Source organism: Pongo abelii, chromosome 16 (assembly GCF_028885655.2).
Source record: "Pongo abelii isolate AG06213 chromosome 16, NHGRI_mPonAbe1-v2.0_pri, whole genome shotgun sequence".
Classification (NCBI taxonomy): domain Eukaryota; kingdom Metazoa; phylum Chordata; class Mammalia; order Primates; family Hominidae; genus Pongo; species Pongo abelii.
In genome coordinates this window covers 68,254,303-68,280,130 of record NC_072001.2, presented here as the reverse complement: position 1 = coordinate 68,280,130, position 25,828 = coordinate 68,254,303, and the positions used below count along the sequence as shown (strand labels likewise).

Below are 25,828 nucleotides of genomic sequence, written 5' to 3'. Positions count from 1 at the left end.
ACAAGGGCGTGACACACTTGTCACCATCCTCCATCTTGTGCAGCTGGTCCATCTGTTTAGCTGTGCAGAAGCAAGCCCTGCAAGAGGGCTCGAACAAAGCCTAACAGAAAAGGGTTTAATGAGGGGAGTATTTACTAGGGTGTGATCAGGTTTAAGAAAACCAGCCGGGCGTGGTGGCTAACGCCTGTAATCCCAGCACTTTGGGAGGGCGAGGCAAGAGGATCACTTGAGCCCAGGAGTTCGAGACCAGCCTGGGCAACATGGGGAGACCTCATCTTTACTAAATTAAAAAAAAAAAAAGAAAGAAAGAAAAGAAAACCCTCAAGACTTTAAAGCACCCACGGACTAGCAACAGCTCGAAGCTTTATCACCACGAGGCCTGAAAGAACAAGGAGAGGGAGCTGTTACCAACTAACAGTTGTTGCTCAGGTAACTAACTGACAATACCATCTCCATGTTACAAGTGATGAAACTAAGGAGAATGAGAAGATAAGGAACACAGGATGTGGAATCCCGGGGGAAGAAATTTAGTGAATCTGAAGCATCTAGAGGCTACCAAGGCACTTTAGAGACTTCCCCCATGGAGGGTTAAGCCACCAGCCTCACCTTGACCTTCCCTGCCGCCCACTAAAAGTGACCGGAAGAAGAGCTCGACTATGACGACTCGGGACTACAAGTCCCGGCATGCATCTCTCCGCGTCTATCGCAAAACCTTTCAACTTTAGGATAAAAGGGCTTTTGGCAACCTTGAGCGTCGGGAACTGTAGTCGCCCCAGTTGGGGCTAGACGCTTGCCGTAGGGCACTCATTGGCGCCCAGGGCACCACCCCCTTGCCTTCGCCTCACGTAGCTTCACCCGCACGCATACAGGGCGCGTGCCCACGCCCTCCGCCCCCTCCCCGGGCCTAGGGCGCAGGCGCGCGCAAGCTCCCCGGCCCAGTAGGCTGGGGGTGGGGGGAGAAGGAGAAGGAGGGGAAGGGAGGGGAGGGTTGGGTGTCTACTCTGGTGAATAGACGGCTTTGGGGCACAGAAACGTGAAGGCCTGGCTGCCGGGCAGGTGAACTCTGCACAGGGTCTAGGGCCCGCGGAAGGGTTCGGAACCGAGTCAGCGCGCCTTGCGAGCAGGATACACGCCGCTGTGACCCGGAGGTCCTCTGGGGGCGAAGCCCCGGCCTAGGCCCCGCGGAGATGCCCAGCTGCGGTGCTTGTACTTGCGGCGCGGCTGCCGCCCGGCTCATCACCTCTTCACTCGCCTCCGCGCAGAGAGGTAACGAAATAGTGCCACTCCTGAGCCCTCAGCCTTGGGGGAGGGGGTGGACTGGCCAATGGTTGGGGGCCCCGGGGAGGGCACGAGGCCTGCTGCACCCGGGGAGTGTGAGGGAATGCGCGGCGCTTCGCCCGGCACCCACCAGTTTCCCCGTGGAATGGGGCTCTGCCAACCTCTGGAGCAGCCGTTGCTCAAATTGGAAGTAAACTCCTTCCCACGCGCCTGCCTGCGCGCTTTCAGGCCTGCTGACTTTGGGGCCGGAATGCGGCCCACTTCGTAGAAACCCTGAAAGAGGCACAAAATGCTCCTCTTATTAAAAAATGTCTCCAGATCCCACTCAGCCCTGCCGGGGACCGCCGCCTGCCACGGCTGCGGCTCTTCTTCCGCAGCCTGGCCGGGATCCCCTTCGGGCCCGTTGGGGGCCCCAGGAGGGGCTCGGGTGAGGATCTGTCCCTACTAGAGTCCCCCAGGACTCGGGGCACCCAGCTGGCCATCCCGGACGCAAGCCGCGCGGTACCCGAGATGTTACTATCACTGTGCGGCCCAGACACTGGGACATAAACAAGGTTCACAGTACTTCCCGGTGTCAGGCAAGCCCCGGGGCCCGCAGGACAGCGGCGGGAGAGATGGGGAGAGGTCCCGCAGGAGTTGGTTCGGAAGTACTTGGGTGTTTCAGCAGTCCTTTGCTGGCTTTCCCAACTTGACCGGGAGGTAGTTTCCTAAGAGTGGCGCATGTTGTTTACCTTTTCTTTCTGTTTATCTGAAGCTGTGAAAGAATGGCGCCCCAGCCAAGAGAGTCTGGAAAATAAACTTTTTTTCTCTTCCTCAAATCTATGGATGTCAGACCACGAGGCTAGATCCTGTTACAATGACTGACTTCTAGACAAATTCGTTTTATTTTGGCTTATCGGTTTATGACCCTTGGATGGATTTTTAAAAAGGCCCCTTTTATCTAACTTTTAAGCCAATCATAAAATCCTTATTGTTTACTAAATATATCTTCCAATTTCTTTACTACAGAAGGAGGGATTGAATGAGGTAATGTGGGCAGAAGCATTTTGTAAAATGATTCATAAATGTAAGGGAGTGAATTTAATCCTAAATCGATGTTAAGCCTCAACCAGTAGCTGTCCCGATTCCAGGAATTCGATTTGCAAACACTTTAAAGTGACATATTTTTAATCCATTTATCTGACATATATTAACATTTATCGAGGGCCCACTGTGTGTCAGGCCTTCTTTTAGTGCTGGAGGTAGAGTGGTGAATAAGTCCTCACCCTCTTGTTTAAATCTAGTGGAGTAGGCAAAGAATAATACAGTTTCCTGTGGGTGGATGAAGTATGTGTGTGTTCTCTTTGGTCAGGGACGGCTTCTTTGAAAGTGTTACTGATCTGTTCTAGCCAAGAGTCCGTGAACATTTTTGAATCATACGAGATAGGCAGTTACTTTTTTTTCGTTTCGAAACGACTGTTTTCTTTCTCTTTTTCTTTTCTCCTTCCTTTCCTTCCGTCCTGTCTTTCCTTTCTGTCTTTCTTTCCATCTTCTGTCTTTCTGTCTGTCTTCTCTTCTTTTTTTTGAGACAGAGTCTCGCTCTGTCGCCTAGGCTGGAGTGCAGTGGCGAGATCTCAGTTTACTGCAAGCTCCGCCTCCCGGGTTCACGCCATTCTCCTGCCTCAGCCTCCCGAGTAGCTGGGACTGCAGGCGCCCGCCACCACGCCTGGCCAATTTTTGTATTTTTAGTACAGACAGGGTTTCACCGTGTTAGCCAGGATGGTCTCAGTCTCCTGATCTTGTGATCCGTCCGCCTCGGCCTCCCAAAGTGCTGGGATTACAGGCGTGAGCCACCGCGCCTGGCCTCTTTCTGTGTGTCTTTCTTGATGGAATCTGCTAAGTTGCCCAGGCTGGAGTGCAGTAGCGCGATGTTGGCTCACTGCAACCTCCGTCTCCTGGGTTCAAGCAATTCTTCTGCCTCAGCCTCCTGAGTAAGCTGGGATTACAGGCGCAAGCCACCACACCCGACTAATTTTTATATTTTTAGTAGAGACGGGATTTTGCCATGTTCGTCAGGCTGGACTCCAACTCCTGGACCCCAGGAGATCACCCACCTTGGCCTCCCAAAGTGTTGGGATTACAGGCGTGAGTCACCACACCCGGACTAGTATTTCTTTTTAAAAACAGTTGTTCTGAAATTTAGAAAGCTTTGTCTGTATGATAAAGTTCTGTAAATAGTGAAACTTAAATTGTCTTTTCTGGTTGCTGCCAGGTAATCTGGTGAAATACACTTTACAGAAATACTTCTCTCTTTTGGCTTTCAGAGCTTCTTCACCTGAGGTTTACAGGCCTCCAAAGGGTCCTTGGATAGAATTCAGAGATTCTGTGAACTTTATTTTCACTAAGCTCTAACTGAAACAACGTTTCCTTGGCCTATGAATGTAGGCAACACATCCACAGTAGTCTTAGAAGTGTCTGTGGATTTGTCATCAATCAAAATCAGAAATATTTTCATATCACATTATAGTTGCTGATATTTCAGAATATTGTTCATACTTTTTGCTACTTTGAAATCATAGTAATTATTTAAAAAGCTGTTAGATCTTATTTAATTTTGCTTGTTAATAAGGGCATATTTTTAAAATTTTTTGATAACTACTTCATTATAATTTGTTTCCTTTGTTATGTATTTTATTTTATACATTTAAAAATAGTATTCTGAGAAGAGATCTATTCAGAGGCTTCACCAGACTGCTCAAGGGGTTCATGGCACAAAAAGTGTTAGAAACCCCAATTAGTTTGCTACAGAGCTTTATCATTTTTATGAGGATTTTATGATTGGTGAATGGTCATTTTGACTGCATCTGTCACTCTCCCTCAATTACTTTTTCCTTTTCTTTCTTCTTTTTTTTTTTTTTTTTTTTTTTGTGACGGAGACTCTGTTGCTCAAGCTGGAGTGCAGTGGTGCCATCTCGGCTCACTGCAACCTCTGCTTCCTGGGTTCAAGCGATTCTCCTGCCTCAGCATCCTGGGTAGCTGAGACTACAGGCGCGTGTCACCACGCCCAGCTAATTTTTTGTATTTTTAGTAGAGATGGGTTGCACTGTATTAGCCAGGATGGTCTCGATCTCCTGACCTCGTGATCTGCCCCCCTGGGCCTCCCAAAGTGCTGGGATTACTGGCATGAGTCACTGCACCCGGCCCCTCAATTGCTTTTTCTAAGCCTACTTTTGAGATTGATACTATATGTATTTATTTATTTTGAGACAGATCCCTGCTCTGTTGCACAGGCTGGAGTACAGTGGCGCAATCTCGGCTCACTGCAACCTCTGCCTCGTTCAAGCGATTTCCCTGCCTCAGCTTCCCGAGTAGCTGGGATTACAGGCACCTGTCACCACGCCCGGCTACTTTTGTTTCTTTAGTAGAGACAGGGTTTCACCATGTTGGCCAGGCTGGTCTTAAACTCCTGACCTCAAGTGATCCACCCACCTCAACCTCCCAAAGTGCTGGGATTACAGGCGTGAGCCATCACACCTGGCTCATTCAATTTTTTTATTGTGGTAAGATACATATAAGATTGGCCAGGCTCGGTGGCTCACGCCTGTAATCCCAGCACTTTGGGAGGCTGAGGTGGGCGGATCACAAGGTCAGGAGATCGAGACCATCCTGGCTAACACGGCGAAACCCCGTCTCTACTAAAAAATACAAAAAATTAGCCGGGCGTGGTGGCGGGCGCCTGTAGTCCCAGCTACTTGGGAGGCTGAGGCAGGAGAATGGCGTGAACCCAGGAGGCGGAGCTTGCCGTGAGCTGAGATTGCGCCACTGTGCTCCAGCCTGGGCGACAGAGCGAGACTGTCTCAAAAAAAAAAAAAGATATAAGATTTACAAGACTTAACTACTTTTAGTGTATAGTTCGGTAGTATTAAGTACATTGATACTGTGCAACCATTGCCATCATCTTGTAAAACTGAAGCTCTGTACCCATTACAACAATAACTCTCCATTTTCCCCAGCCCCCAGGAACTGCCATTCTACTCGCTGACTCTATGATTTTGCCTTCTAAGTACCACATATAAGTAGAATAACACAATTTTTTAAAGAACTTTTTTTTGTGTGTGACAGGGTCTCCCTCTGTTGCCCAGGCTGGAGTGCAGTGGCATGATCTTAGCTCACTGCAACCTCTGCCTCCTGGGTTCAAGAATTCGCCTGCCTCAGCCTCCTGAGTAGCTGGGATTACAGACGCCTGCCGGCACATCCAGCTAATTTTTGTATTTTAAGTAGAGACAGGGTTTCATCATGTTGGCCAGGCTGGTCTCTAACTCTGGGATTCCAGGCATGAGCCACCATGCCTGGCCTTAAAGAACATTTGAAGTTTGTTTCCATTGTTACAGATTTTTTTTTTTTTGAGATGGAGTCTCAATCTGTCACCTAGGCTGGAGTGTGGTGGCATGACTTCAGTTTGCTGCAAACTTCGCCTCCCGGGTTCAAGCGATTTTCCTGCCTCAGCCTCCCGAGTAGCTGGGATTAAAGGCGCCCACCACCATGCCTGGCTAATTTTTTTAAATTTTTGGTAGAGACGGGGTTTCACCATGTTGGCCAGGCTGGTTTTGAACTCCTGACCTCAAGTGATCCGCCCGCCTCGGCCTCCCAAAATGCTAGGATTACAGGGGTGAGCCTGGCCCACCCAGGCCACCACACCCGGCCCAGATAGTATTCTTATATAATAACAGACGAGTTGCTGTCAGATGTTTATTCTCATTGGTAGAAATAATAAAAATATAGGGCATAAATGGCCTTTTTCAAAATCTTACAGGTGAGGCAGATGTTGAAGTCCATTCAAACTTTGAAAAAGTTATGACGTGGGTGATCTTGCCTTACTTCCAAAGGACACATACAGAAAGAAACACCTTTATTTATTTAGAATCTTTCAGAGGCCCAGACCTGCTGGCCTGTTTTTGAAAGGACTTTGCCTCTGTTGGTGTCATTTTTTTCTCTCAGTTTATACTACTGCTGTGAAAATGATAGCTTTTTTCCAACCTCCTTTATGCTCAAGGAATTTTTGTTTCCAGGGGATTTATTGAGGCATGTCTATATTTGATGTAGATTTCCTCTTATTTTCAGGTATTTCTGGTGGTCGCATTCATATGTCAGTTTTAGGAAGGCTTGGGACATTCGAAACTCAGATTCTGCGAAGAGCTCCTCTTAGATCGTTTACAGAAACACCAGCATACTTTGCCTCAAAAGATGGGATAAGTAAAGATGGTTCCGGAGATGGAAATAAGGTAATTATTTTATCTTATTGGCACCTGTACACATTGTGAGTTCCCTCCTTTAAAAAAATATAATAGTACTGTCTTTTACTGGCTTATATGTTTTCTGTAGGAAATATGAGATAGCTAAAATGATCTGAATAATTTTATGTAATTAGATGTTTCATTTTGAACCTTAAAATACTTTTATAAGCATTGCACATAGTAAGGAGTAATTAAAATTTCTTACACCCCAAAGTAGTAAAGAAGTGTCATTAAATACAGTTAGTCAGTAGGATTGAATTAGGAATAGCCATCATTTCCTGCTTTCATATAACTCTTATAACTCGTGACAGTATAAACCTCACTTTATCCTCTACCTAAAAATTTCAGATTTGTGGTATAACTTAATGTTGGGCTACTCTGGTAGCCTAAAAATTTCATATTTCTGGTATAACTTTATGTTGTAGCTAGTATAACTTATGTTGGTAGTTGTATTGAGTCAGTGACTCACCAGTTTTTTTCATTATGTGAATTTGACTAACACTTGAGTTAATTTTATATGTTAGACAAAATGTGAGACACTTACATATCCATACTTAACAGTGACTCTGATATGAGTAAAATTATTCCCATTTTAGAGATGAGAAAAGTTAGATCTAAGAATAGTCAGAGTCACTACCTACCATGATCATAACTCCTGATTAAATTTCATTGAAATGTAGTTTTTTACCCTTAGTAAATTTTCTAGTGCCTGAGTCATTGAATGAAAGCTATTTATTATATATGTTGGCACATGTTATACAAAGGAGGACTACAGATATACATGTATTTACTAGAACTGATTTGATTTTTGAAGTAATAGATCTTCTGACATCAGTAATAGAATTATAAAATATACTAATAATTTCATCCTAGAAATATAGAAAATTATAAAATTAATTACAAACAGTATTGTTTACATTTAAGTTGGTTGCCTGAAACTAATAATTGACACTCTTCCTTTTTTCTCCTTCATAAACGTTAGAAATCAGCAAGTGAGGGAAGTAGTAAGAAATCAGGCTCTGGGAATTCTGGGAAAGGTGGAAACCAGCTGCGCTGTCCTAAATGTGGCGACTTGTGCACACATGTAGAGACCTTTGTATGTAAGTATTACATCTTCTATTGTTCTTTTTTCCCTGCATTTTCTATAAATTACTAAATGTATAAAAATATGTAAATTATGTAAAATGTATAAATATAGGGCAGGCACAAATGGCTTATGCCTATAATCCCAGCACTTTGGAAGGAGGAGATGGGAGGATCCCTTGAGCCTAGGAGTTCAAGACCTGCCTGGGCAACATGTTGAGACACTTGTCTTTACAAAAAAAAAAAGCCAGGTATGGTGGTGCATACCTGTGGTCCTAGCTACTTCTTTTAAGAAGGTTGAGGCTGCAGTGAGCCATGGTCATGCCACTGTACCCCATCCTGGGTGACAGAGACCCTGTCTCAAAAAAAAATATATATATATATATAATATATATAATATATAATATATATTATACATGTATAATATATTATATATTATACATGTATAATATAATATATAATATATATTATACATGTATAATATAATATATAAAATACATGTATATATAATATATAATACATGTATATATAATATATATTATACATGTATATATAATATATAATATATATACGTGTATATATAATATACATGTATATATAATATATAATACATGTATATATAATATATTATATTATTTTATATATACATATATATTATATACATATGTTATATATTATATATACATATATATACATATATAATATATAATATATGTATATATAATACATATATGTATATATAATATATAAATTGTATTAAATGTGTAGAAATATGGATTATATGAAATAGATAATATATGTGACTTTGTATGTTATATAAATTATATGTAAATTGTATGAGCTTACCTGATTCTCTCTTACATTCACCATATACTAGAAAATCCTCAGGACTGGTAATACTTTGCACGGTTGTGTAAGAGATAATTTAAGAAAAACATTTGCTTCTTTATTTTGCTTACTTGTGTTTATTGCAAATTAGATTTTGTGAATTTCTGGATGTGATCATTAGGCTATAGGAGAACCAAGACTTATTTATTCTGTATTTATTACTATGTTCTTCAAATACATTCTGAGTATCTCACATGACTGGGAAGGCCAGTCATTCATATATTAAGGTAATTTCCCTTAGTACTTACCAAAGGAGGTAAGCCCTCAATTCTGGGAAGCATCTGATAATTATTAATGATTCAGACACTCAGAGAAGGAAGAAATCAGGGCTGGGCACAGTGACTCACACCTGTAATCCCAGCACTTTCGGAGGCTGAGGTAGGCAGAGTGCTTGAGCCCAGAAGTTCAAAACCAGCCTGAGCAACATGGCAAAACCCCATATGTATAAAAAAATAAAATTAGCTAGGTATGGTGGTGCATGGCTATAGTTCCAGCTACTTAGAGACTGAGGTAGGAGGATCACTTGAGCCTGGCAGGTGAGGCTGCAGCCAGCCAGCCATTGAATTCCAGCCTCGGCGACAAAGCAACACCCTGTCTCAAAAAAAGAAAAAAGAAGGAAAAAAAATCAGCTATCCTACTTTTGCTGTTAGTGTCAGTAACTGTCCGAAATGCAAAGATTCTACTACAGATATTTTCATTAATGAATCAAATAATCAAAAAACTCATTACTTACATAATTTAGAGTTATTGGTAATGAATTGTACCACCATGTCAACCTTCCTATACAATCCAATTGAAGAAGGCTTCAAGATTGTAAGACTTCAGTGACTGATGGTTGGCTATAGAGTATTCTCTATCCCCTAACCCTAATATTGAGACTTTGGTTACAATTTCACACTTACCATTAACCGTAATTGGCCACCATATGAAAAGGTACTAGACGTAGTGTGTTTTTATGTGCTGGAAAGACTTAAAGTAGCTCTATCCCATAGCTGGAATATTAGGGGTTCTGAACAAAATTTAATTTGGATCAAAACATAAAATGAAAAGTGGGCCGGGCGCTATGGCTCACACCAGTAATCACAGGACTTTGGGAGGCCGAGGCAGGCTGATCACTTGAGGTCAGGAGTTTGAGACCAGCCTGCTCAACATGGTGAAACCCCATCTCTACTAAAAATAAAAAGTTAGCCGGGCGTGGTGGCATGCATCTGAAGTCCCAGCTGTTTGGGAGGCTGAGACAGGAGAATGGCTTGAACCTGGGAGGTGGAGGTCATGGTGAGCCAAAATCACACCACTGCACTTCTCCAGCCTGGGTGACAGAGTGAGACTCCATCTCAAAAAAAAAAAAGATAGAACTGGATGATAAAACCTTCTAAACAAATTTGATGTGGTATAATAAAATTATACAGAGGCTGAAAATTGTTCAGTTTATAAGGTCAGTGTCTTATATTTTAATCAAGAAATTTTCCTCCTTTTTTTTCTTCAAAGAAACATTTCAACCTTTACAGACCTAAAGAATAATTTGTTGCCAGGCGCGGTGGCTTACGCCTGTAATCCCAGCACTTTGGGAGGCTGAGGTAGGCGGATCACCTGAGGTGAGGCATTCAAGACCAGCCTGGCCAACGTGGTGAAACCCCATCTCTACTAAAAATACAAAAATTTGCTTGGCGTGGTGGTCGCGGGCACCTGTAATCCCAGCTACTTGGGAAGCTGAGGCAGGAGAATTGCTTGAACCCAGGAGGCGGAGGCTGCAGTGAGCTGAGATCACACCACTGCACTCTAGCCTGGGAAATGAGTGAAACTCTGTCTCCAAAAATAATAATAATAATAATAATAATAATAATTTCTTAGAGTAGAAAAGGAAAGAAACTAATATTTAATAAATGCCAACATATATAGTTTTATTCTTGCACCCTTAATTTTGCCAGAACAAAGAGTATTCTCCTTTTTATAAATGAACAAACTGAGATTTAGCAAGTTTAAGTAACTCATTCAAGGTCACATAGCAGTGAGGATTTGCTATTCAGAAATTCCTATATCATACATTTCTACCAGCTGGAGATTCTTTAGGAGTAAACTAGCTCCTCTTGGGATTAAATTTATTTTCCTTCTGTGCATTCTTTCCAAAACTTGCCAGGTTGTATTAGTCACTAAAGGTGACTGTTAAACTTAGAGATTCCCAAACTCCTTCCCTGGAGATTAAGACTCTGTAGATGTGGGATGGGGTCCTAGAATTTGTATGTTAGTAGTATCTGTATATTATTAGTTAGACCAAGTGTGGAAACACTACTTTAGTGTAATCAATTCAAGGCTGAGTACTGTTTGCTTTGAGAATTCTAATTGTGGGTGGTGATATGGGAGTAGAAAATGTAGAAGGAAAGAATGAAAAAAAGCACACACTTATGTGCAAAATTAATAGCAAATGTGTTGATTCAGACCTGGGCCTGAATTTTCTTCGCTAGGCCCAGAAAATATATAGATGATCATGACACTGTCCCTGTCCTCTGTAACTATTTGTAGGCCCTAGCAGTACAGTGAGCCCCTCCTCCCTTAGTTTTGTGTACCCATAATAAAAGTATTTTCAGAATGCATCCTTTTGAATCCTTCTGTGTCTGATCATTAAAAGTTGGGTCTTCATAGTCCTAAAGAGAGTTTTATTTGATCTCAGGTTACTAACAGGTTGAGCATCCATAGTCTGAAAATCTGGAATTCAAAATGCTCCGAAATCCTTTTGAGTGTGTCATGATGCTTAAAGGAAATGCTCCATTGGAGCATTTCAGATTTCATATTTCATGTAGGGGTGCTTAACCAGTGTATTTCTGTGAATATTCCAAAACCTGAAAACATTTGAACTCTGAAACACTTCTGGTCCCATGCATTTTGGTTAAGGGATAACTCAGCCTGCTTTTTTGTTTGTTTTTTGTTTCTTTTTTTTTTTTTTTTTGAGGCAGAGTTTCACTGTTCTCACCCAGGCTGGAGTGCAGTGGCGTGATCTCAGCTCACTGCAACTTCCACCACCTGGATTCAAGTGCCAGCCTCAGGTGCCTCAGCCGCAGCCTCCTAAGTAGCTGGGATTACAGGTGCCTGCCACCATGCCAGGCTAATTTTTGTATTTTTAGTAGAGATGGAGTTTCACCTTGTTGGCCAGGCTGGTCTCGAATTCCTGACCTCAGGTGATTCACCTGCCTCGGCCTCCCAAAGTGCTGGCATTACAGGCGTGAGGCACCATGCCTGGCCTGCATTTTAAGTCTGCATTTATTTGGATACTAGTTTGTAAACATCTTTTTATATGCTTTTTGGTCAGTTGTAATTCTTTTGTGAATGGCCTGTTTAAGTAATTGTCTACTTTTTTGTAATTTTAATTATTTTTAATTACTTGAGGAATGCATATATAGATCCTCCTTTATGAGAAAAGAATAGACCCTGATAGATGAAGCTAAAGTTCTATAACATATCTTCATTGAACATGTGACTTTTTTTAAAGTATAAATAGCATATTCATATTTTTGCAAATTGCTTGTTTTCAGTACGCAATGTTTTGAGAGCTGTGTATGTTAATGCAGTTGACTCCTGAACAGTGGGTTTGAATTGCTCAGGCCCACTTATACCTAGCTTTTATTCAACCAAACACATAATGGCCAGCATATATGAGGAGCTAACTTTTCATATGTGTGGGTTCCACAGGGCCAACTGCAGGACTTGAGTATGCATGGATTTGGTTATATGTGGGTGGTCCTAGAACTAGTCTCCTATGTGTGCCAAGGGACAGCTGTACATGTGGGCCTAATCCTTCCTTTTAAAAATTTATTTGAGATATCATCATTCATATACCATGCAATTCATCTTCAGTGGTTTTAAAATATTTACTAAGTTGTGGCCCGGCACGGTGGCTTATGCCTGTAATCCCAGCACTTTGGGAGGCCGAGGAGGGCAGATCATGAGGTCAGGAGTTTGAGACCAGCGTGACCAACATGGTGAAACCCCATCTCTACTAAAAATACAAAAATTAGCCGGGCTTGGTGGCACGCACCTGTAATCCCAGCTACTTGGGAGGCTGAGACAGGAGAATTGCTTGAACCCGGGAGGCGGAGGTTGCAGTGAGCCGAGATCACGCCACTGCACTCCAGCCTGGGTGACAGAGCGAGACTTCATCTCAAAAAAAAGGAGGCCAAGCATGGTGGCTCACGCCTGTAATCCCAGCACTTTGGGAGGCCAAGGTGGGTGGATCACGAGGTCAGGAGATCGAGACCATCCTGGCTAACACGGTGAAACCCCGTCTCTAATAAAAATACAAAAAATTCGCCTGTGTGGTGGGGCACACCTGTAGTCCCAACTACCCAGGAGGCTGAGGCAGGAGAATCTCTTGAACCCAGGAGGCGGAGGCTGCAGTGAGCCGAGATCGCACCACTGCACTCCAGCCTGGGCGACAGAGCGAGACTTTGTCTCATCTTAAAAGAAAAAAAAGGTATTTATCAAGTTGAATGATCATCTCCACTATGTAATTCCAGAACATTTTTCATCACCCCAGAAAGAAACTCCACAGCCCTTAGTCACTCTCCACCCTCCTCCCCTCCTAGCCCTGTTAACTATTAACTACTTTCTCTATCAATGGATTTTCTACTCTGGGTATCTCATACAATGGAATTATACGATATGTGGCATTTCATACCAGCCTTACTTTCTTTAGCATGTTTTTAAAGTTTATCCAGTTTGCAGCATATATCAGTATTTCATTGCTTTTTATGGCTGAATAATATTTCATTGTTTAGACATTCATCAGGTGATGGACATTTACGTTGTTTCTACTTGTTGCCTGTTCTGAATAATGCTCCCGTGAACATCTGTGTACAAGTTTTTGTGTGGACATATGTTTCTAATTCTCTTGGGTATATGTTTAGGAGTGGAATTGCTGGGTCATGTGGTAGCTCTGTTTAGTTTCCACAGAATTGCTAAACTGTTTTCCGTAGCAGCTGTACCATTTTACAATCTGACCAGCAATATGAGGGTTCCAGTTTCTCCACATCCTTTTTACCACTTGTCTTTTTCTTTTTTTTTTTTTTTGAGACAGAGTCTCGCTCTGTCACCAGGTTGGAGTGCAGTGGCACTATCTCAGCTCACTGCAACCTCCACCTCCCAGATTCAAGCAATTCTCCTGTCTCAGCCTCCCAAGTAGCTGGGATTATAGGTGCCCACCACCACACCCAGCTAATTTTTGTATTTTTAGTAGAGACAGGATTTCACTATGTTGGTCAGGCTGATCTCGAACTCCTGACCTCAGGTGATCCTCCTGCGTCAGGCTCCCAGAATGCTGGAATTACAGGCATGAGCCACTGCGCCCAGCCTGTCTTTCTTTATTCATAGTGGATATGAAGTGGTATCTCATCATGGGCTTCTTTTGGTTTTATTTTGTTTTTAGAAACAGGGTCTTACTCTGTCGCCCAGGCTACAATGCAGTGGCGCAATCATAGCTGACAGTAGCCTCACCTTCCTGGGTTCAAGTTGTCCTCCCACCTCAGCATCCTGAATAGCTGAGACTACAGGCAAATGCCACCCTAGAGACAGGGTCTCATTTATGTTGCCCAGGCTGGTCCCGAACTCCTGGGCTCAAGTGATCCTCCTGCCTTGGCTTCCCAAAGTGCTGGTATTTTTGTGCTACCTCATGGGACTCACTGTGGTTTTGATTTGCATTTCCCTAATGACTAATGATGTTAATCTTTTCTTATGTTTATTGGCCATTTGTCTGTCTTCTTTGGAGAAGTGTCTATTTAAATCCTTTGTCTTTCTTTTTTTCTCCCCCCCAGACAGAATTTCGCTCTTATTGCCCAGAGTGGAGTGCAGTGGCATGATCGCGGCTCACTGCAACCTCCACCTCTCGGGTTCAAGCAGTTCTCAGCCTCAGGCTCCTGAGTAGCTGGGATTACAGGTGCCCGCCACCACACCCGGCTAATTTTTTTGTATTTTTAGTAGAGATGGGGTTTCACCATCTTGGCCAAGCTGGTCTTGAACTCCTGACCTTGTGATCCTCCCACCTCAGCCTCCCAAACCAACAAAATTTTATATAAAGAAATATAGGATACCTGTAGTAGCTATTTAAAGGAAAGAATTTATCTCCTGGTAACTTAACAAAATTAGATTTTTGCCCCTTGTTTTTGGAGTAAAAATACATTGGCCAGGCATGGTGGTTCATGCCTGTAATCCCAGCAGTTTGGAAGGCCGAGGCGGGTGGATCACCTGAGGTCGGGAGTTTGAGACCAGCCTGACCAACATGGAGAAACCCCGTCTCTACTAAAAATACAAAATTAGCTGGGCGTGGTGGCGCATGCCTGTAATCCCAGCTACTTGGGAGACTGAGGCAGGAGAATCACTTGAACCTGGGAGGCGGAGGTTGCGGTGAGCTGAGATCACGCCATTGCACTCCAGCCTGGGCAACAAGAGCGAAACTCCGTCTCAAAAAAAAAAAAAAAAAAAAAAAAAGTGCATTGCAATGCTTGTATTTTTTTTTTTCCCCCAAAATAGCATTTTGATAAATAACATTGAATCCTTGAATTTAGGGATATGTTGAAAATATGTCAGTGTAAAATTGTGTTGCAAATATTCAAGTCAAATTTAAGCAACCTTTCAATAGTAAGCAAAGAAGGATGTGATTTGTTGGTGCTTAATCGTTTTCCTTTTGACCTAATTTCCTTAGAGAAATATTTTGTACTTGTGCTCTCAGGCTAGATTTTCCTGTCACACTGCCTAAACTAGATCAGCGGATTCTCTGCCCTTTAATCCTTGCCCTGTTTACCATCAGTAACAATTGTAAACTAGTGCCTCGTCATTATAAAGGCAGTGACTATCTTTCCCACTGATGGGAAGTGGTGATTATTTACTTAGGCTTGTGTTAGTCACAGGGGCTTCAAATAGCTTGATCTTTAGGTAAGCATTTATACGTGATCAGTAAATAGGAAACATGGATGAAACCTCTTATTCCTTAAAATTTGCTATTAGAATTTATCCGAAATGTTTTTTGTTTTTTTTTTTGAGACTGAGTCTCGCTCTATTGCCCAGGCTGAAGTGCAGTGGTGCGATCCCAGCTCACTACAACCTCCACTTCCCAGGTTCAAGCAATTCTCGTGCCTCAGCTTGCCTAGTTGCTAGGATTACAGGCACAAGACAACATGCCCGGCTAATTTGTATATTTTTAGTAACGACAGGGTTTCACTATGTTGGCCAGGCTGGTCTTGAACTCCTGACCTTAAGTGATCCACCTGTCTCAGCCTCCCAAAGTGCTAGGATTACAGGCATTAGCCACCTTGGCCAGCCCAGAATGTGTTTTTAATTAGTGTTGTGTTTAAGTACAGAAACATGGCCAGGCACCGTGGCTCACGCCTGTAACCCCAGCACTTTGGGAGGCTGAGGTGGGTGTTTCACGAGGTCAGAAGATCGAGACCATCCTGGCCAACATGGTGAAACCCCATCTCTACTAAAAGTACAAAAATTAGCTGGGTGTGGTGGCGTGCACCTGTAGTCCCAGCTACTCCAGAGGCTGAGGCAGGAGAATTGCTTGGACCCAGGAGGCGGAGGTTGCAGTGAGCCCATATCGTGCCACTGCACTCCAGCTGGGTGACAGAATGAGACTGTCTCAAAAAAAAAAAAAAGAAGAACAGAAACACAATAATTGATTGAATTGATAATGAAGTGGTTTTGTTTGTTTTTGAGACAGAGTTCTGTTGCCTAGGCTGGAGTATAGTGACGTGGTCTCGGCTCACTGCAACCTCCACCTCCTGGGTAACCCTCAAGGGATTCTCCTGCCTCAGTCTCCCAGGTAGCTGGGATTACAGGCACCCACCACCACACCTGGCTAATTTTTGTATTTTTAGTAGAGACAGGGTTTCGCCATGTTGGCCAGGGTGGTCTCGAACTCCTGACCTCAGGTGATCCACCCGCCTCGGCCTCCCAAAGTGCTGGGATTACAGGCCTGAGCCACCACGCCCAGCCTAAAGTTGTTTTTTTAATGTGGAGTTGTCTACTTTTTTCATTTAGATTAGTTTGTAAAGACGTAGGTGTGCTTGCTAGTGCAGTGTTCCTTATAATCTGTGGATAGATATTTATATTTAAAATTTTCCCAAAGGAAAAAAAATCCCATGAAATTTTTTTTTCTCTGCAGTTCTCTCTTTCTAATTGGGTTACACAAAAATGTATTACTTAGACATACTAGCTTTGTATTTGACACCTATATCTATAAGAGATTCTCTACCAAATTGCTTTCTGAGGTCCCTGGTTACCATTAGTAGGGTTAGGCTGAGTTAAGCATGTATGTCCAAACCCAGCTACTTGGGAGGTGGGAGGATCCCTTGAGAACAGAAGTTTGAGGCTAGCCTGGACAACATAGCAAGACATCAGCTCTTAAAAAAAAAAGTCGCTGGGTGTGGTGGCTCATGCCTGTAATCCCAGCACTTTGGGAGGCTGAGGCAGGTGGATCACCTGAGGTCAGGAATTTGAGACCAGCCTGACCAACATGGTCAAACCCCATCTCTACTAAAAAATACAAAATTAGCCGGGCGTGGTGGCACATGCCTGTAATCCCAGCTACTTGGGAGGCTGAGGCAAGAGAATTGCTTGAACCCTGGAGGCGAGGCGAAGGTTGCAGTGAGCCGAGATCGCACCATTGCACACTAGCCTGGGCAACAAGAGCGAAACTCTGTCTGAAAAAAAAAAAGTATATATCCACATATCTACATCCTATAACCATTTGTTTTTTTTTAATGTTTATTTGTTTTGTTTATAATAAGAGGGCACAATGGGCACCATCTCGGCTCACTGCAACCTCTGGCTCCCAGGTTCAAGCAGTTCTCCTGCCTCAGCCTGCCGAGTAGCTGGGTTTACAGGTACTTATCATGCCCGGCTAGTTTTTGTATTTTTAGTAGAGACAGGGTTTCACCATGTTGGCCAGGCTGGTCTTGAACTCCTAAGCTCAAGTGATCCACCTGTCTTGGCCTCCCAAAGTGCTGGGATTACAGGTGTGAGCCACTATGCCCCGCCAACATCCTATAACCATGTTTTGAAAAGAAAGAGTAGGCTGGCCTCAGTGGGTCACGCCTGTAATCCCAAGCACTTTGGGAGGCCAAGGTAGGAGGGTTACTCGAGTCCAGGAGTTTGAGACCCACCTGGGCAACATCATGAGACCCTGTCTCTACAGAAGATTTTTAAAAGTAGGCAGGCATCGGCCGGGCGCAGTGGCTCACGCCTGTAATCCCAGCACTTTGGGAGGCCAAGGCGGGCAGATCATGAGGTCAGGAGATCGAGAGGCGCCTGTAGTCCCAGCTACTCGGGAGGCTAAGGCAGGAGAATGGCGTGAACCTGGGAGGTGGAGCTTGCAGTGAGCCGAGATCGCACCACTGCACTCCAGCCTGGGCGACAGAGCAAGACTCCGTCTCAAAAAAAAAAAAAAAAAAAAAAAGTAGGCAGGCGTGGTGGCGCGTGCCTGTAGTCCTGGATACTCAAGGAGGCTGAGGGGAGAGGATTGCTTGAGCTTAGGAGGTCAAGACTGCAGTGAGTAGTGATCACGCCACTGCACTTCAGCCTGGGCAACAGAGCGATACCCTGTCTCAAAAAAAAAAAAAGAGAAAAGAAAAATAAGTCATCTTTAACATAGGATATTCTGTAGCTGATCCATTGGAATTGAGAAATCCTTATAAATGTATTCATCCACTGTGTATCCACAAAGTTTTTTTTTTTATTATACTTCAAGTTCTAGGGTACACATGCACAACATGCAGGTTTGTTACATAGGTATACATGTGCCATGTTGGTGTGCTGTACTCGTTAACTCATCATTTACATTAGGTATATCTCCTAATGCTATCCCTCCCCCCTCCCCCCACCCCATGACAGGCCCTGGTGTGTGATGTTCCCCACCCTGTGTCCAAGTGTTCTCATTGTTCAGTTCCCATCTATGAGTGAGAACATGCAGTGTTTGGTTTTCTGTCCTTGCTATAGTTTGCTCAGAATGATGGTTTCTAGCTTCATCCACGTCCCTACAAAGGACATGAACTCATCACTTGTATCCACAAATTTTTTTTTTTTTTTTTTTTTTTTGAGACGGAGTCTCACTTTGTCGCCCAGGCTGGAGTGCAGTGGTGCAATCTCAGCTCACTGCAAGCTCCACCTCCTGGGTTCATACCATTCTCCTGCCTCAGCCTCCTGAGCAGCTGGGACTACAGGCGCCCACCACCACACCCAGCTAATTTTTGTATTTTTAGTAGAGACAGGGTTTTACTGTGTTAGCCAGGTCTCGATCTCCTGACCTCGTGATCCGTCCGCCTCGGCCTCCCAAAGTGCTGGGATTACAGGCATGAGCCACTGTGCCTGGCCAAAAATTTTTAAAAGAAAAAAGGGACTCTTTTTATCCTCACTTTAAACTAACTTTGTATTGCTTTCAAAGTCTGCATGATTCTCTTTAAATCAAATCAGTATGACTGAGAAAGCAGTATTTTGTTAGTTTCTTAGTGGTTTTTTGATCAGAGAAATAGGAACTAGTGGAGTAAAGATAAAATAAGAAAGATATGAAATAATTTTATATATATATATTTTTCTGAGATGGAGTCTTGCTCTATCTCCCAGGCTGGAGTGCAATGGCGCAATCTCAGCTCACTGCAACCTCCACCTCTTGGGTTCAAGCGATTCTCCTGCCTCAGCCTCCCGAGTAGCTGGGATTAGAGGTGTCTGCCACCAGGCCCAGCTAATTTTTGTTTTTTTTTGTTTGTTTGTTTGTTTGTTTGTTTTTAGTAGAGACGGGGTTTCATCATGTTGGCCAGGCTGGTTTCTAACTCCTGACCTCAGGTGATCCACCTGCCTCAGTCTCCCAAAGTGCTGGGATTACAGGCATGAGCCACCACACCTGAAAAATGCTCATGGATTTAAGAGAATGTAAAGAATATACATTTTTTACATTTTTAGGAATTAAAATAGATTTATCTCTTTCAACTTTTGTACATGTTTGACATTTTCTATAATATTGGAAAAATATATGAATCTTGTATTTTACTTTTTTAGTTTGTTCATTCAAGTATTTCAATAAAATAGATGATTACTCCATATTCTCAAAGAGGTTTTAAAATCTTTTTTAGTGGGCCGGGTGCGGTGGCTCACGCCTGTAAATCCCAGCACTTTGGGAGGTGGAGACGGGCAGATAACAAGGTGAAGAGATCAAGACCATCCTGCCCAATATAGTGAAATCCTGTCTCTTCTAAAAATACAAAAATTAGCTGGGCATGGTGGTGCACCCCTGTAATCCCAGCTACTCGGGAGGCTGAGGCAGGAGAATTGCATGAACCCAGGAGGCAGAGGTTGCAGCAAGCCGAGATCACACCACTGCACTCCAGCCTGGCAACAGAGCGAGACTCCGTCTCCAAAAGAAGAAAAAAAAATCTTTTTTAGTGAATGGAAAGTTGGAAAAATTTCACCCAATCTTTTCTTTTAAAGAAGTATATCACAAAATGAAGGGACCTAATAGAAATGAGCAAAAGGTAGTTGACTGATCTATCTTTGTAGTATACTTGGCATATAAATGAGGCTTTTTGTGTGGCAAGTAGATTGAACAGCAAGTCTACTTTTTGTCAGGTGCATAGCTTTCATTTACACTGGAGTCTTTAAGGTTAAACACTATTGGAATTATTTTTTATTTCCCTCTACTTATGTCTGTTTTCTTTTACAGCATCCACCCGTTTTGTCAAGTGTGAAAAGTGTCATCATTTTTTTGTTGTGCTATCTGAAGCAGACTCAAAGAAAAGCATAATTAAAGAACCTGAATCAGCAGCAGAAGCTGTAAAATTGGCATTCCAACAGAAACCACCACCTCCCCCTAAGAAGGTATAAGTCTTAAGCTCAGTCTTACAAGTATTTTATCTTGAAAATGTTCCATTGCTTCCCTCTCCCAAGTTTACATTGAATCCTAATACTAGTATCTAAACAAGTATTATAGGTTCATAATATGGACCATGTGTGGCTAAATTGTTATTGCCTTTTGGAATTTAAATGTGGGGTCTGTTGCTTTTTCCCATGTTATGATTACTGTATTCAGTAGCAGTGAAATATAGCTAGATAATTATTAAAATGTTAACTTGTTAATACCAAGTTAATCTGAAATAATATCTACAATAGAGCAAGCAACTTTTGATTTATTTTTGTTCATATAGACCCTCCAATAACACCAGCCTAGGCTGGTCCACTTGACTAGCCTTAAAAAAAAAAAGGTCTGTAATTATCTCCCTTAAATTGGTCTATTTTATGGTAAAACAGCCTTCAGTCTAATAATATAGGTGAGTAGTTTTTTCATAGCCAGTGTGCTGGGGCTGCTCTGTATAGCACTGTGGCTTTGGTAGTGTGGACTCTTTTTAGAAGTCTCAGGCCGAGTATGATTTGGTCCTGTGAGACGTAACAGAATGTACCACCAGCTCCATTGGGTACTTGGTGCGTGCTTTTTGAGAACTGGGAACCCTTGTACCCTGGCTATGTGCCTTCTGTTCTGGCTGTGTCTCAGATGTTTGCACACTTAGATTATTTCTCACTGCCTCAGTGTATCTTTCTTCTACTGTGTTTAGATATCAGTGCATTTGTCTCTACTTCCAAATGTGCTGTGACAGATTTAATGTCATTGGTATAATTTGTAAGGAATAAAGATGTTTAAAACTATAATAAAATGTGTATGGTCAACAATTAAAGAATTTGTCATTAAAAAATGGAAAATATATTGGGCTTTATATTCTATACGAATTTGTGTAGACTTTAGACATGTGAGTTAAAATTCCAGGCAGTTTGGCCAGGTGCGGTGGTTCACGCCTGTAATCCCAGCACTTTGGGAGGCCGAGGCGGGCGGATCACGAGGTCAGGAGATCGAGACCATCCTAACATGGTGAAACCCCATCTCTACTTAAAAAAAATACAAAAAATTAGCCTGGCATGGTGGCGGGCGCCTGTAGTCCCGGCTACTCAGGAGGCTGAGGCAGGAGAATGGCGTGAACCCGGGAGGCGGAGCTTGCAGTGAGCCGAGATCACGCCACTGCACTCCAGCTTGGGTGAAAGAGCAAGACTCCGTCTAAAAAAAAAAAAAAAATTCCAGGCGGTTTAACTATTTTCAGGAGTTTTTGAATTATTTATTTTTTAATCAGGGTTTCACTCTGTTGCCCAGGCTGGAGTGCAGTGGCACACTCATGGTTCACTGCAGCCTTAACCTCCCTGGGCTCAAGTGATCCTCCCACTTCAGCCTCCACAGTTGCTGGGACTGCAGGTGTGTGCCACCATGCCCAGCTAGTTTCTGTAGAGACAGAGTTTTGCCATGTTGTCCAGGCTGGTCTGCACCTCCTGGGCTCAAGTGATCCACCCGCCTCAGCCTCCCAAAGTGCAGGGATTACAGCCGTGAGCCACCATGCCCGGCAGGAGTTGGTGAATATTAATCCACCAACCATTTCATTTCTATTCACTAAAAACTTAAAAAATTTAACCTAGGTTCCAAGCTGTTGGCAATAACCAACTGTAGAATAGAGCTTTAGCTACTATTAAGAATAAAGTTTTTAGGGCTGAGCCTGGTGGCTCATGCCTGTAATCCCAGCACTTTGGGAAGCCAAGGCAAGAAGATTGCTTGAGCCCGAGGAGTTCAAGACCAGCCTGGGCGACACAGTGAGACCCTGTATCAAAAAAAGAAAAAAATATATTTTTAGAAAATAAAAAAATAATAAGAATACAGTTTTTAGAGTCTCAGATAAATGAGTAGCTTTAAAGTTAATATCTGAGAAAAAACTAAATGTATTAAAACACATAGATACTGATAGTATAATGGCTTTTGATTATATAATGCCTGTTTCTGAAAAGAGTAGTTTTATAATATGTTATCTTTGTGAAGAATATTATTCATTTGATTGACAGGTATAGATTTATTTTAATGATTTACATTAATGTTGATACTTTTAGACCATGGTGGCATGTGTATATATTCTAAGTTACTTTAAATTTAATTTGTTATCAAAAAATAAAGATTGATAGCATTGTTTATAGAATAGAAATTAGCATAACACTAGTAGAGTACAGTGATACTTTGTTAAGCTAGAGAACAAATGAATTGTGTTTTTGTTCATTTAGTGTTCAGGGCCTCTGAATCATTGCTATATAATGTATTGTCATTTTGTTTTTAATGAGAATCTTTGTTCAGATTTAAAACTGTAAGCAAATATGCTTAGTATATAACTTTTTAATGTGTGTGCTCTTATAATAGCTCATATTAAATTATTCATACCTAATCATTTTTCAGATTTATAACTACCTCGACAAGTATGTTGTTGGCCAGTCATTTGCTAAGAAGGTGCTTTCAGTTGCTGTGTACAATCATTATAAGAGAATATATAATAATATCCCAGCTAATCTGAGACAGCAAGCAGAGGTTGAGAAGCAGACATCATTAACACCAAGAGGTAGCGTTTTTGATAATTGACCTAAATATGCTTAAAAGTAATCTTTATTTGTAATTCCTCGCTTTCTTCTTAAAATGTTTTTTATATAATGTGGCATTTTTCAAAGTGCAGGTTATTCCCCATTAGTGTGTCATGAAATCATTTGCCAACAGCATTTTTAAAAAATTTGATAGATGTAAATAGAAAATATCAGAATACATTAACTTATAGTTAAGGTAAATATTATTTCTTAGGCCTGGCATGGTAGCTTACGCCGGTAATCCCAGCACGTTTGGAGGCCGAGGCGGGGGGATCACTTGAGGTCAGGAGTTCGAGACCTGCCTGGCCAGCATGGTGAAACCCCGTCTCTACTAAAAATACAAAAATTAGCCATGTGGGGTGGTACATGGCTGTAGTCCCAGCTACTTGGGAGGCTGAGGCAGGAGAATCGCTTGAACCTGGGAGGCAGAGGTTGCAGTGAGCCGAGATCACGTCACCACACTCCAGCCTGGGCGGCAAGACTCCATCTCCAAAAAAAAAAAAACCACAAAAAAAAACAACTTACGTTTTCAGTTATATGTGCATGGGTTCTGAGTCACAAAGAAAAATATACTACTTATTGAGGGTCTTGGTAAAAAATGTTTGAAAGCCACTGGGGTAGAGATTGAGACATCATTTTTGAATTACAGATTTCACCACAACTAGTTCCCCATGAATGGATCTTGGCAATGCTCTGTATGACTCAGTTCTCTTGGGTTCAGGATACAGAATTTCATTTGCCTGTGTCAGAGATATGTGGAGATAATAACTTAATATATCCAGCACTCCGCTTTCTTTGGGCCCTAGCTACAGAGTGTGAAGGCAAATTTGTAAGTGATTCAAAGTACAATTTCTATTAAGGATAGATTCTAATATACCAGTATACTGTATAATCTCAATTTACTATGGACAATAATGTATATTATATTAATAGAATGATTTATTAAAAACAATTATGAATAGAGTAAATATGAATATTTAATTTTTTGTTTTGTTGGCCAGACAGCCCCAATTTCTGATTTAGGCCTATATTCCATCATTTTAGATTCTTTTAGTTATCACTGTACAGTGTGAAGGAGTTCTGCTAAGTACTTAAATTTATAAGTCTACATTATCTTTGATTGCCTTTAGTGGCAACTAAATGCATAATTTATTTCAATGAAGACACTCGTTCACTTGCTGAACTTACATCATATAACTGCAAAATAGTTATGTGATGGTATCAGTTATTTTTAGAAAGTATAAGTCATAACTAATGGAAGACTTGGAACCTTTTTTTTTTTTTTTTTTTCAAGACAAGGTCTCGCTCTGTCACCCAGGCTGGATTGCGACTCACTGCAGCCTCAACTTCCCAGGCTCCAATGATCCTCCCACCTCAGTCTCCCAAGCAATCCACCTGACTCAGCCTCCCAAAGTGCTGGGATTAATAGGCGTGAACTCTTGCACCTGGCCTGAAATCTTCATTTTTATAAGGTCCAAATAGCAGTGATAGTTATGGAGCAAAACTTTTTTGTTTTCTTCGGTAATAAATAAATATTTAAGCTATTCTAAGTGCTGGAGGAGCAAATGGTTATAATATTTATAGCATGAGGGGCTTAAACTCTTATTAAAGACATGTTATTATACCCTTACAATAGATATCAATTATAGATTTGACAAATGTGAATATTAGCAACCGGACAGCCATCTTTATGCATGGTTTTGTTTTAATATAGAAAAGATACAGCATATATGAAAAGCTGAAAAATGTTAGCGAATACATCTTTTAAATATATTTGAAAGAGGACAGGAGGTGGGATACTCATTGTTTGTTCCCCCAAGGTAAACAAATATGTAATATTTTCATCCTCTTTCTTAGAGTTAGAAATAAGAAGACGGGAGGATGAGTACAGATTTACAAGTAAGTGACTTCAGGTCCTCCTCTGTAATCATTCTTCCTTTTGACATTTATTTCAGTGAAGTGTTTCAGCAGTAACAGTGATAGACATGTATGTATTTGCTTGTGTATTACCAAGAAAGATACGTATTATCTAAATGTGTTTATCATACATGGTATAGATAACTTTGGAATAGTTTTTCATAGCTAATTTGTGTCGTTTCCATATGTTGGGTTATTTTTTATTTTTTCTATCAAACTACAATTAGAGTTGGCCTGCTTCTTGTGGGTCACAGGAATTTGGGGGAGGCAGATTATTTTCTAGCTACTCTTTGCCAGAAACCACACTTTTTTGTGTGTGTGTGTGTTTATGAAACTTACAGTCTTACAAATTATGAGTAAGCCTTAATTCACTGTTTCCAGCCCCAGATTGCCCCTACAAGCATCAGATGGTCCGATGGAGGGTGTGGAAGGACTTGATAGACCAAGGACAGTGGCCCTTCTGTTGTGTTCCACGTATTCCTTTGGAGATGGATATAGTTAGTTGCTGCATTGAGGGTGGAGGTTCCAGGGGTGTCATAGAAAGATTCACATGGCCTTTTGTTTTAGTAATTGAAATAAAGAAAATTAGCTAAGTTTGATGTTTTTACATTTGCCTTTGAACCAAGTAGTATTATATATCCACTATTTGAAGTGTACTATATATAGGATGAGCCATGAGAATATAACTGGTGTACCAACTTGGGCATGACATTTATCACATGTAATAAAATTACATTATCCCCAGTTATTTTTAAATTTATGGAAATACTGATTATACCGTGCGTGGTAAAATTAAGAAATACAGTAAATGCAATAGAATTAAATTGTATATAAGAATGTAAGATCTAAATAATAACCTTTACGTATATATGTAATTTATATTTCATAATGAAAAAATATATTCAGATATGCAGTCAATACCA

At 41.8% G+C, this 25,828-nt stretch overlaps 1 protein-coding gene across 2 annotated transcripts in view; it reads left to right on the top strand.

Annotated features, from left to right (window-relative positions):
* The first annotated feature begins 233 nt into the window (after nt 1-233).
* CLPX (caseinolytic mitochondrial matrix peptidase chaperone subunit X) overlaps nt 234-25,828 on the top strand; it is a 43,291-nt gene continuing 17,696 nt past the window's right edge. For both annotated transcript variants that reach the window (XR_010137482.1, XM_002825558.5), the window contains exons 1-6: nt 234-1,266; nt 6,379-6,539; nt 7,534-7,651; nt 20,221-20,375; nt 22,810-22,969; nt 24,846-24,887. Coding sequence is in view for 1 of the 2 variants with exons in the window: in XM_002825558.5 (XP_002825604.1) it covers nt 1,188-1,266; nt 6,379-6,539; nt 7,534-7,651; nt 20,221-20,375; nt 22,810-22,969; nt 24,846-24,887 (715 nt within the window). In the remaining variant the exon portion in view is untranslated. The remainder of the gene's footprint in view (nt 1,267-6,378; nt 6,540-7,533; nt 7,652-20,220; nt 20,376-22,809; nt 22,970-24,845; nt 24,888-25,828) is intronic.